Raw genomic sequence first — 13,728 nt, forward strand, 5'->3', positions numbered from 1 at the left:
GATTTTATGAATGAGTTGCTCCTAGATTCAGGGACCATGGATTCATATATGGATAATATTCACAGCATAAGGAAAACAAATTAAAATGAGATTGATTTTAATTATTTAATTGAATTCAGAAACATAAAGTTAGAAAAATTTAAGTCTACGCATAAAATAATAAGGTAGCTTAGCCTATGTAGGCTTTGATCAGCATTTGATATTGATAATATTAGTCTTTCCAAAACATTTCTAATGAATTACATTTTATTTAAAAGTATTTCATCTAAGAGGCAGGATCTCAGTTTGCCATAATGGACTGTATATTAGGCGTTTTCAGAATCCGTAGAAAGTTTGTGTCCCATTTATTTTTAATGATCATACTCAATTCACTATTGCCTGTGCTAATGAGAAAAGGATCCTTTTATTCCTTTTTACTCCAGCATAGTTAACATACAGTGTTATATTAGTTTCAAGTGTATAGTGACTCAACAATTCTATACATTACTCAGTGCTCATCATAAGTGTACTCTCAATCCCCTTCATCTATTTCACCCATCCCTCCACCCACCTTATCTCTGGAAACCATCAGTTCTATATAGTTAAGAGTCTGGTTTGGTTTGTCTCTTTCTTTTCTTTGTTTTGTTTGTCATATTCCACATATGAGTGAAATCATATGTTTTTCTTTGATTGACTTATTTCTCTTAACATTATACCCTCTCTATCCATCCAGGTTGTGGTAAATGGCAAAAATCTCATTCTTTTTTTATGGCTGAGTAATATTCTATCAGACTGGCTTCTTACCAGTGACCATCTCATCCATTATATCTTGGGCACTCTATTAAACAGAAAGTTTTCCAGTGGTTGGCACCTGGATGGTTCAGTTGGTTAAGCGTATGACTTTGCCTCAGGTCATGATCTCACTGTTAGTGAATTCAAGCCCTGCATTGGACTCTCTGTTGTCAGTGCAGAGCCCGTTTCTATTTTCTCTCCCCTTCTCTGCCCCTTCCCCACTGTCTCTGTCTCTCTGTCTCTCAAAAATAAACGTTTTAAAAAGTGTAAAAATCTTTTTTTAAAATGTTTTCCAATGTACAACTAATAAAATGAAAATCCCAGGGGCTTTTACATCAAAAGAGACAAGTAATAAGGCTAGAAAACAAGGCTGCTATCCTTTGGCAGACCTAGTAAACATTACTAATGTTGAAAGAAGAGAGAAAACGTGCAGGGTTAAAGGAAAAGGAAAGCTTGGATCCCCCTAAATTTGGCTTAATATTTCTGAGCCTCCTTATCATATGTCATCAGGCTCTCCTTGGCGGTTCAGAAGAACCAACCGATTTGTTGCAACATTCTACCATCAGACACTGCACTAGTTGCTAAGGATAGGAAGCTCTCAAGAGATACTTCTTGTCTGCAGGGAACTTATAATCTAGAAAATGAGACAAAAGCAAGAACACAGAGAACAACATTATGAAATAAATGTGAATTACAAAGCCATGTAGAAACACAAAAGAAAGACATATTAATTCTCTTAACTCTGTAGTCCACAGGATTCTTTCCTTCTATAATTTAAATTTATGTGTGAGGCTGGGAGAAATGGCCTAAGAGAGAGTGGATGGTGGGGGCAAAAGTTGCCTATATTCTAAACACAAGTCCAGCAACTGTTCTCTGTATCTTTTCAGCCTCCATTGTGACTCCATCTTAAATAAGAACCTCTGTCACTGCAGCTGTGGATTATTCTTTTCTTCTTGTAAATTGTTTTTTATGTTTTATTTTATATTTGAGAGACAGAGACAGAACATGATCAGGAAAGGGGCAGAGAGAGAGAGAGAATCTGAAGCAGGCTCCAGGCTCTGAACTCTCAGCACAGAGCTCAGCGCAGGGCTCGAACTCACAAGCAGTGAGATCATGAACTGAACGCAAGTTGGACACTTAACCAACTGAGCCACCCAGGTGCCCCTCTTTTACTCTTTTATTAGCAACAGCAATTTTAGTTGGGTGTCATCCATGGGCTGGCTGCTTTCAAGTTGTATAGATACAAAGGAAAAAAACAATGTTTATGCTCTTGCGGAGGTTTATTCTGATGCACCGAGACTCTTCCTTCATCTGGTAGCCACAGCACCTGTGATGTACATATTGCTCTCATACAATCCCTACGATCCTCTGGGGCCCTGATACCTCACAGTCACACGTCAGAGCAGTATGGGTATTGAGCAGTGTGTGCTAACACAATTGTGGATACCACTCTCTCGGATGGCTCATCCTCCAGAATTAGCATGTAGGCTAGTTTTCCCAGGGCATATTCACAGGATGTAGTAGCTGGGAAGGCAAAGGATAAGAGGCCCTTTCCCATCATCACTATCCAATCACTATGGAATAACCAAAATCATAACTTTCCATCAGAAAGTTTCTATATAGAATGGCTTATAGCTGCTCATTGGAGAGCCAGCTGGTTTTTCAGGAGGGAGATAAATCAATTAGGAAAAAAAAAATGGTTTGAATGTCTGGTACTACAGGGAAGTAGTTGAAGATTCCATAAATAAAAATCTGTGCTCACAATCTACAATTGATCCCTAAAAATCTCTCTTCCACTTAATAAATGGAGGGATAGAACTTGGGGAAGTATTTTCAGTCACATCCCAGGCTGAAATCTGTTATTGGTGCATATAAGACATGGAAATACAACAGCAGGAGTGAATGGCAGACAGGGGTTTCCCCCATCAGTCCAAGGGCCAGCCCAAAAGAGAAGTGGACCAGAGTCAAGCCTGCTAGAGCTCTTTACTCTCTTCGGCCTGGCAGAGGCCCCAGGTAGGAGATTGGTGTTAGGAAAAGAAGCAATTTAACTCTCATCTGGGAGTCCCTGGCTATCTCAGAAATGAGGATTTGTGTACCTCTAGTACAATTCTCAGGTATGATCAAAACTGTCATGACACAAGTCAATCAGTTGTGAACCTCACATCTTCTTTTGTGTTCCCTTATTGAATGCTCTGTGTACACTCTGCTTTTCACATAAACTAGTGATGAGCTACAGATCCCAACTAACAGAGATTCTTCAAATCGTATCAAAGGCAATGCCCTTCCTCCTGAAGGAAAACTTAGAGAAAAAACTGCAGAAAAGCACTTATTGCAGTACTTTCTCAATATGTTTATGTCTTTCTGGTGATAACTGAGAGCACGGGTAGCCACAGAAAGCTCGGGAGCTGGAAAAGAACAGCCTGTCATACACAGGACTCTGAACAATTGTAAACACACACACACACACACACACACACACACACATGTGTGCCCTATAAAATAGTCTCTATGTCACCTCCACTGTTTCCACTCCCACAATGATAGTCTATTGCCACAATCATGAAGTGATTATAGAACTTGCTTGAACTTAACAGAACTTGTGTTCCTTGCATTTTTCACTTAATTTTATGAAAACAGATAAATAACTCTGTCATCTTAGGAGACCACCCAGCTATTTCAGTTAGTCTGTCATTGTTAGAAAGTATGACTGTCAAGCTTGTTTGCTTGTTTATCAATCCAGTGAACAGTTAGGAGAACCTTTATTGAGGCAGCATGTCTTAACCCAGCCCTCTAGCAGGAACCAGAGAAGGGAGTCCCCAGGTGCCTAAAAGAGCTTCATGGAGCAAGTGATGGCATTAGGTATTAGGTAGTTGAGGATGACTAAGGTTCATGTAGCAGAGAGCAGAAGTAAACATATTCTAGACAGGAATGAATGACATATCAACACAGTGTTATTCCAAGACCTATATGACTTGGGAAATGAGAAATGGTAGGAAGCCCCCCTTTGATGAAACCCCGAATGCTGAAGGAGAAGAGAGGGAATAAGGCTGGAGAAGAAGGGGAGGGCTTGCTGTGAAAACTAGTGGTTGTGTCCATTGGGAGCCACGATGGTTTTTAAGGAGAGCAGTGATACAATTAGATTTGCATTGTCAGGAGACCCTGCCAAAAGTAGGATGACTGATTGACTGGAAGGTGGGATCAGAGGACAGACCAAGGATGGGCAACCAAATAAAAAAATAGTAGTAGTTGAGGGAAGAGATTGTGTAGTCAAGGTGATTTCTGGGTTTCCAGCTTGGATAGCTAGGTTGTGATGTTTGTTAGAAAAGAAAGATGGAAGGAGACTGGATGAAGGGATAGGTTACACTGAAGAAAATAAGTGGGGAAATAAATGAGAAGAAGAGATCGTGGGAATCCTGCAGAAATGAGGAAGTATGGTGACTGAAAATGGCAGTCCTGAGCTGATGATAAATATAGGCAGTGTGGGCTACTCCCACATTGTGACTAATCATGCACTGACCCAACTTGAATAAAAAGGCATTTACAGCTAGATAAGAGTCAATTTGGAAACATAAATAATGGTTTAACCTATACATGTACATCTTCTTTTGTTAAAATGAGTCCTTAATGGTTTTAAAAAGATGATTCAGTGTGTTACTTTTAAAGAATCAGTGCTCCTGATATTCTGCTGTTTTTGTCCCCATAACCTATTTGCAAGTAAAATGCCATAGTTGAAAAAGGTTAGTAGGTGAAGTTACATTTATATGTTATACTTTCAAAAATCCTCCTTCCTGATATTTGTTAATTTACTCATCTCCTCTCTTTCCCAACCTGTATTTAATTTGTTAGTTCTGTCCTATGTTTTCCATGCTTATCTAAGAAGTCAGTAACATTATTCATTCTTCAAACCCACTTCCAATTTGATCCTTCATATGCCAGCCTTTTATTTTTTATCCTATCTTTTATTTTCTTAGCTTGCTTTAGAGAGACTGTTAGGATTAACTGCATATTTTAGCGTGCATTTCAATCATTATATATTAAATGTTCCCAGCTTAGCACTTTACTTCAGATCTCTCTTGGATTCAGAATGTCAGAGAGCACTTCATAGCTAAATGTGCCAAACTTCCCCATCTCAGTCCTGTTCCAGGCCAACCTCATGATGCATGCCTTGTCCAGGTTCCAGAAGAGGTGTGGTGGAAGAATTCCTAACAAAAACATCAACCCACTGACCTATCCCAAGGCAGCCTGAATCATCTGATTGGCCCTAAAATCACCCTGATTTTCCATGAATCCTCCAGGCTAAGGTTGGCCCAGAATAAGACCAATGTCAAAGCCCAGGAGAATAGTGGAGCAGTAGACCAGCATCCAAAAATGGGGAAAAAAAGATGAACTTTGCCCAAGAACTTTAAAACATGCTTATTTCGAATTTATAATATCTGACTCACATTCACAAAAGTTTCCCCATGTTCTTTACTATAAGGTTTTTGTTTTTCCTTTTCTACCCTTACCCATTCTGCCTAGAATACCACTCCTTTTTTTTTTTTCTTCCATGCTGAATTCTGTGCCGTCTTTCCTGCTACTTGTTTCAGGGCTGAGATTATGTGATTATGGCTTTTTGACCTTAAAGATTTAGTGACTGCTTAGTTATTTCTGACACTCCATATGCAGACTACTACCTTAATTTTTAAGTTTTTAATGATATAACTCACCTGAGTTATAATCAGTTTCATACTGCATTGTTTTCTTATTAAAAATGATACATTTCAGGTGGCACATGGTGGTTAAACATCCGACTTGAGCTCAGGTCATGATCTGGCGGTTCGTGAGTTTGAGCACCATGTCGGGCTTTGTGCTGACAGAGCCCCAGCTCAGAGTCTGCTTCAGATTGTGTGTGTGTGTCTCTCTCTCTCTTTCTGCTCCTCTCCCACTCACGCTCTGTCTCTCTCTCTCAAAAATATATAGGGGCGCCTGGGTGGCTTAGTCGGTTGAGCGTCCGACTTTCGCTTAGGTCATGATCTCGCGGTTCGTGGGTTCGAGCCCCGCTTCGGGCTCTGTGCTGACTGCCAGCTCAGAGCCTGGAGCCTGTTTCAGTCTGTGACTCCCTCTCTCTCTGACCCTCCCCTGCTCACGCTGTCTATCTCTCTCTCCTAGAAATAAATTTGTAAAAAAATAAATAAATAAACATCAAAAATATTTTACAAAAATCAGACATTTCAAAGAGCAGTCAATTTATAATAGTTACTTAAAAAGAGCAAAATAATAATGGAGTTTTAACATAATGTGAAATAAAAGTATAAAATGGTGGGGGGAAATGACAGTTGAAAAAATACTACACTGAGACTGCTATGCCTCTAGCATCTGAGCATTCTTTCCTCGTGTTCATCCATCCATTCAGTCTCTCATTAATGTTGCAAACATTTATTAAGCTTCTCCCATGTGCCAGGCCTGTGCTAAGTCCTGGTGATACAAAATGACTGATAAACAATCCCTAAACTCCAGGCGTTCACTTAGGGAAAGAAAACCATGTAAACAGAAATTCTTAATCATATCTTCAGGAATGCATCTTTGTATCCAGAAGACCACAGACAATACTGGACACATAGTTGCACTTAGTAACTATATATCAATAGGTCTGAATCCTATTACCATTTCTGTCGCCAGCCAGACAGACAGCTTTGGTCCAGTCTTGAAATGTCTGCATACACTAACATTAAAGTGGAAATATGTGTTCTGTTCATTCAGCAAGCATTTCTTGAGCACATACAAGTGTGTCCATCTCTGCTCTGTATTGAAACTCCAAAAGAGAATAAAGGAAGGTGCTTTGTTAATTGCCTCATGAGCTAGCAAGGGAGACAAAATACAAGTAATAATATGTGATAAAGACTCTAATAGAAAAGTGTATGCAATGAGTGAGTACATGAATGAGGGAGAAATTAATTCAGCCTTGGTGATCACAGAAGTCTACAAAGAGGAGCTAATGTGTTAGCTCTGCATTGAAGGAGGACTGTGCAAATCCAAGGAACATACTGGTGGGCTCATTCCAGAAGCCCAGCTTGAACGAGGACACAATATGTGGAAGGCCAGTTGCTTAGGCAACTTATTTCTTATTTCTGCCCCTGGAAGACGTGAGGAAGAGCCAGATGATCCTTGGTGATCTAGTCCAGGATTAGAGAACCAGTAGTTTTAGGAACTGTTACATCTGATTGTTTTTAGGAAACAGTTCATGGCTATTGAAAGGCATGGGTGGGTGTTTATGTTCTATACATTAAAAGTCTTCAAATCTTTAATTAGTGCCTTTTATTTCCATTGCTTAAAGATGAAGAATTGTTCAGTGAAAAAAATTTCAAGTCCAATATTACGATTATCTTTTGAGGAAAGGAATAAAACAAAGCAATGAAAATCTCCAGCTCTTCCCAGTTTTTCCTCAGTAGAAGTTAATATCTGGTTAGAATGAGCATTAATTACCTAGAGGAAATATAGTGTTAAGGTTTATATTTTCAATTTTTTTATTAATATTTTCACCACTAACGAATAAGTTGGGATAAATTTTAGTTTTTTATAGTCTGTACTAGATATGATTTGCTTGTCTAATTAAAGTCTACCTAGTGATTGTAGTAAATTTGCTGTATTTTAATGTGTCTTTTCATTTCTATATTAAGAACAAAGAAGAACTATGGAACAGGAAAGATAGTGCAGACAGTGCTTACAGTTTGGGTAATTAAAACCTATGGAGAAATTTCTTGCCACCTGATCTTTCCCCAGTCTATGCTAGAAATCACACACGCACACACACACACACACACACACACACAGCACATATTATAGGACAGTTCAGAGATTTATAATTTAAATTTGTATGGCCTGCTTCTCTAAAACATCAGTGCACCAAATGGTATCTGTGTGTAATAGGTTTTCATTAATTGTTTGCTGACGATATTCTAAGTGAAGGAAGTCCTTGTGCACAGACCCATTCCCCGCTGCAGGGACTAACACAGCTCATGATAGCGGCACACAGCTGTGGGAGGGGGTTTATGAAATACCCTCAGAAACTTCACTTACAAGCAGTGTCCATATCAACTGCACCTCCTTTTCCTGTATGGATTTACTCCTTTCTAAAGATTATTCAGCTTGCTAAGAGGGGACGCTTATTTTCATAAAGCTGTAAAAGACAAACATGAAAATGATTTAGTATCAAAGAGAAGGAAACTATCTTTTCTAAGTTGATGCCTTTTTTCTTCTTGGCTTTTGTGTGAACATGACATTCATGCAACTAACAGATAATTCCTGACACATCAACCCTCTGAAATAAGGGTAATGCTAGCTGTACAAGAAAGGTTGATTATTTGGCTTTTAAGAAAATTAATAAGTATTTTGGGGCTTTTAGCAAAAGGATTTGAAATTGCTGCTGTGGAGTGGGTAGGTACAAAGGAAGATGATGAAGACATACATTTTTGAGGACTAAGATTGCATGCATGGAAAGAAGTTGAATGATTGGAAGATTTAATCTGTGATGGTGGCTCTCTAAAAGAAACTAAATTTTATGTAAATGGTAATAATATAAAATATATACCTTCATTTAATTGAAAAAGGCCAATAATTTAGTTATTTCTTTATTACTAACAAGAAACAAGAATGAGAAACCAGTTTTAACCGTTGTATACAGAAGGGATTTGATAACATAATGCCTAAAACGAGAAATGAGAGCTCCATGTGGCATTCTCTTTCATTTATATTCCTTTCAGTAATGAAATGGAATCTGTTCCCTACATCTATTTCATTAGAATTTTTGAAGCACCTGTCACCTATCATCGTCAGTTTATATGTATTTCAAGTTTTTTTGATGAACAAATGTACTAATGCAGGGTCCATATGTCCACATGTCTGGGAGGGGAGATTCCACGTGGTTTTTGGATTACCTGTCTGGACTCCTTTTCCCATTTATTGTTTGGAGTGTGTCACCTTCTGTCAATCTAATTACTTCTCTAAGAAACGGCTGTTCTCAGCTCGCTGCATGACAATCGCTGCCTTGTGAACACATCCCAGAAGCCTCTGCAGTCAATTGATCTACCCCAAAAGTGTCACTCTCACATGGAAAGTTGAATTCGTATACAGACTCACTCAAGATTTACAGACTTCTCTGAAGGAAGCGTTTCTTTAGATGCGTAGCCAGAGAAGCTGGTTTCAGTAGATCTCTTGCCTCATCTTGACATACAGAATAAATCTTTTCAAAACATAGTCAGCTGAGAGACACTTACAATATATACATCCTAGATTTCGAGCCCCTGTAATAATAATGATGATGATGATTTAAGTGCCTATATTACCTGATCAATAACATTTGTAAAACGTCAGAGAAGCTTTCAAAGGCCAGAGGCAGAGATTTTGATTTTTCTAAAAAAAGAAAAAAAGAGAGCAAGAGAGAGAGGCCTGAAGGAATAATACTTATTTATCCAGTTAGCAGTCCCTTTAGTTTATACTATTTATTACTGTGATAATAATAGTAATTCTTTTGCCATCTTTAAACAGCTATAGATTTTTAATATAACAAAGATAAGACTGCTCTTATAGTTCCACATTTACACGATAGTATGTAAGTTTGTGCCATCACATCCATTTTCAGAGCTTTATAATTCTACATTAGTCATCTGTTCTTGGCAGAAGTGTGTTCTACAAGCTCTCGGTTGAGGATAATATTTTTGAACAATTTTTTTCAATGTTCTAGTTACGTGTTTATGGGAACTTGGAACTCATTATTAATTTGCTCTTGGATTTTATATTTGTATGTTTCAAAATGCCCCCCTTTTTAAATAATGCAATTTGACTTGAAATAAGATTGCAATACACCTTTCACTGTTAAAGATATTTCATTACTTAAGTACTGGTGATATTCATTGAAAGATAATATAATTATATACATGAAGAGTTTATTAAGAGAAAATGAGCCACTGCTACCTGCCCCCCTCACTGCTGTCTCCTTTGTGACTTTATGCCACTAGCTCTGTTTACTTAACAGTTCACAATTCTTTAGATACAAAATGAGCTCCTGATCTCATTGATTTCTTAATCCAGAAACTGATAAGTGCTGTATTGAGTAATAAGCATTCCCACTCTAAAATTTGACATCTAAGAAATACCAGTATTGTAGCCATATTTTCATTCTTAAAGTTGTCCCATAGCCTAATTTTTAAATTTTTCTTCCTAATTTATTTCAGTGTTCACTCTACTACTATAGTCACTTGAGTGGGAGAGATCTATTCCACATCCGTCACTTTACAAGTGTGGAAAAGTTTGGGCAGGAGGAAGGTGGCCCCATGTTGCTCCAGGGAGGAGGCTGGAAGGCCAGTCGTGCTTGGCCAGGCTGGTTTGAGATCCAGCACAAGGCTTCCCTAAACTCTTCACAGACCACTTGTGAGCGATAATGAGTTAACATTTGTGGAGATCTTTCAATAAAATGTAATTGATGTTTGAATTTTTATAAACTGAACACAGTATCTCCACTCGAAAGCTTCATAAGAATATTTAGCACACATGTATGTGCCAGATGGATAGTAATGACAGTTGATAGGCCTCTCCTAGCCCTTGCGTTCTGTTGTCAAAAATCTGCACATCAAAACAAGTATAATTTTTACAATGAGATCTATTGGGTAAAAGATTTGGGTACACATTGAAGAATCTACTGTCTAGATAAGACTATAAATTAATGTTATATAAGATAAGACTTTAAACTGAAGGTTTATATAAGAATATTCCTATTATGCCTTATAGAAATATAGGCAGATAGATTGTGAAAATTCTTAGATAATATTTTCTTGATCTGACATCTTTCTCTACAAAAGTGAATTTTTATGAGAAATATGTGGAGTATGATGCAAGACACTCAGAAATTATTCTTAAAAGCTCAAGGATATATGGAGATCAAAGCAGAAATATCATAATACAACAAATAGTTATCACTCAGGAGATTATGCTTGTGGTTGAGATAATGCTAACAAAACAGCCTAAAACAGTAATAAGTTAGTGAACAAAACTATTATTGTAATGTATTAACAACATTCTTTGTGATATCATTTTAAGAAACCTCCAGAATTTATTCTAGATAAAAATTATGGCTGTAGATCCATGGTAGGGGGACAGGTGGCCCCACCAACTATAAATTCCCCAAGATTGTAAACGTATACATATATATATTATCATCTTGTGTCAAAATACTCATTTTAATATTCAAACATTATACCACATAATAAGCTGTAACCATATGTTTATTTGTTATATTAAACCACAATAACATTAATAAATATTTACAGATCTGCAGTGTATCGTAGATGTATTAGAAATGGTAGCTCTCTTAGTTTGATTTTAAGTGAAAATCTTTAGTGTCTCAGAAAAAAAAATAATTTTAAATGTTACATTTGCTACACATTGATAAGAGCCAAGGAGTTTAAATTGTTAAGACTGACACCCCCCCCTTTTTTACTCATGTTGTTTTATTTATTTTCCCCAATTGCATGAATTAAAGATGGAGTGTTATCTCAGCTTTGAATTCCTTAGCTTGGTGTCACAGCTTTTGCTTTATTTGTATGTGAATTCTGTCTTTAATAAAGATGAGCTCTGCTGAACTTTCCATTAATGAGAGACACTTAGGTACCCAGTTCTTTATAAACGAGTTTGGTAGTACCAGGAAAATTCAGAAATGTTGCCAGTCTATTAATAATTGACATGGCAAGCTGTGTGATTAATCAGAAGTTTTATGATCTCTAAAAACATAACATTATCTCTGTAAATCAGATGGTGTACAATTAACTTGACAACCGTCAGTTAAAAGGCAAAAAAAAAAAGAGAGAAAGTAAAACTCAGGATCCTGACTCATACTGTTTCCGTGTTACATTCGTATTTATCCTTCCATGACAGCTGAGACTAGACCAGACCTACATTAAGGAGACAGGAGGTTCAGGATAAGGCACTGACTTTTTACTTTCATGTGTCAGGAGACAGTCTCAGGGTGACCCTGCTCAGCTGGAACCAGGAAGAACTTTTAGTTTGATAGTTATTCACTTGGTTACCTATTTTCAGCGTTTTCTGGCTTCCTTATCCAGCACATGGTAATAAGGTAAGCTCAGGCGTTGTGACTTTCCTTTCAGCCTATGTTTAGGCAGGTAACTTCTCAGCATTACCAATCTCAGTACAGATTTTCCCAAGTATAGAACTCTAACTAGACTAAGCGGAGGTGATTCTCCTTATGATCACAGCGTGTGAACATTCTCACTGGGTGCTTCATGAGAATATGAGCGGAGTTCTCTTACAGCATGTTGCCATCAAGCGCATATCCAAAGGGGGTTGGCAAGACACCATGCGTACCAACCATTATGCTAAACCCGAACTGGAGCTGTTTCTGACATTTCTGCTTTTGTCGTGATCACAAATTCTGAAATCATTGTGTAATGCCCTAATTTCTACTTTTTCTGTGGGAAGATAGTGTTGCAATTTGCCACCTTACTCGTATTTTTCTGTAATTGCCTCTCACTAGATATTTGAAGCATGTATGAATTCTGTACCTTGAAATTACAGCCTTCATACCATCTTTGTTTACTGAATGAATTTGGTTGTAAACGGAATATTGTCCTTTTATTTTTTTGTAATTAGAAATGAGTGCACTATTGAAATCACTCATGGGTTCTCTCTATGGTTTCTCTACCATAATGTAAAAAAGCGTATGTAATAATAACCTGAAATACTGGACAGCTTGAACTTCTGTAACGCCCCTGAATGTCTCTTACAGCCTCTGTCTAGGTTTGAACTTTCCAAATTATGTATTTCAGACGTTGAGAAAGAAGGGCCTTAATGGCTGTGACAGCCCAGATCCCGATGCAGACGATTCAGTAGGTCACAGCCCTGAGTCTGAGGACAAGTACAGGAAAATTAACGAAGATATTGATCTAATGATCAGCAGGCAAAGATTGTGTGTAAGTACTCGGAACACCCTTCATTTTTTTTACTCTTGATATTTCTCTGAACCTGGCAGGCCTTGAACAAGAAAGAGAACAAAGGCTGTGAAAGCCCCGATCCCGACTCCTCTTATGCACTCACCCCACGCACTGAAGAAAAATACAAAAAAATTAATGAAGAATTTGATAATATGATCAAGAGTCATAAAATTCCTGTAAGTACCAAAGGTAGATGGCTGGTCTGCTGATAACCGCTGCAGTAACATACCTTAACCCTTTCAGTGATGACTTTCTCTAAGAAAGCATTGGAAAGTCAAACCAATAAAATAGCCATCTCATCCCACAGGGCAGTGCATTTAGAAAGCAAACCCTGAGGGATGCTGAAATTATGTAATCTAAAAGAGTTGCCATCCAGAAGTTCATTCAGAGTTAGAAAATTTACAGGAAGAAGAGAAAGATCTATGCAACACGCCCTGAATTTACACAATCTTTTAAACACACAGCTCACACGAATCACAAAGCGCTAGTAAAACACTGCAATCTCCTGAACAAGCTTGAAGATTTACTATAGAACCTACATATATTTGTACCGAGACCAGATACACGAGGGGAACCCCAGTTCTCTCACATAAACTGACGATCGTCTCCCCAAAGAAAAGCTTGTTTCCGAATAAAGCTTCAGCCCCACTCCCTAAACATGAGATTCAGCAACAGCACTGAAGGGTTAAAGCTAATGCTCGCTGCAGGGAAACAGACTGCATGAAAACCTAATGGTAAGATTTCAACATGTTTGTGTGCTGGGGTGATTTTAAAGCTTTATCAGAATATTCGCTTTGCCTACACCCAACATTTTCCATGCTTTAACATTTGGCTAAATTTTGTTTTAACCAAGTCAGAAAATTTCTAACAATCAATCATATGCCTTGCCAGATATTTAAGAGAAATAACTCTGCATGTATTATTTTGTTTGCCCACAAGTGGGAAAAGTACACATACATTTTATCATATTCTGTCATCA

General features: G+C 37.8%; 1 protein-coding gene across 8 annotated transcripts in view; it reads left to right on the plus strand.

The window, feature by feature from the left end:
• MEF2C (myocyte enhancer factor 2C) overlaps positions 1-13,728 on the plus strand; it is a 152,567-nt gene that overhangs the window by 97,097 nt on the left and 41,742 nt on the right. For 5 of the 8 annotated variants that reach the window (XM_039219371.1, XM_039219370.1, XM_039219372.1 and 2 more), the window contains exon 4: positions 12,585-12,728. In XM_039219371.1, coding sequence (XP_039075302.1) covers positions 12,585-12,728 — 144 coding nt within the window. Of the gene's footprint in view, positions 1-12,584; positions 12,729-12,787; positions 12,926-13,728 lie in introns of all 8 variants that reach the window. The other 3 variants (XM_039219373.1, XM_039219376.1, XM_039219377.1) reach the window with 2 other exon arrangements.

This window comes from Hyaena hyaena, unplaced genomic scaffold (genome assembly GCF_003009895.1).
Source record: "Hyaena hyaena isolate Hyena2069 unplaced genomic scaffold, ASM300989v1 scaffold_815, whole genome shotgun sequence".
NCBI lineage: Eukaryota > Metazoa > Chordata > Mammalia > Carnivora > Hyaenidae > Hyaena > Hyaena hyaena.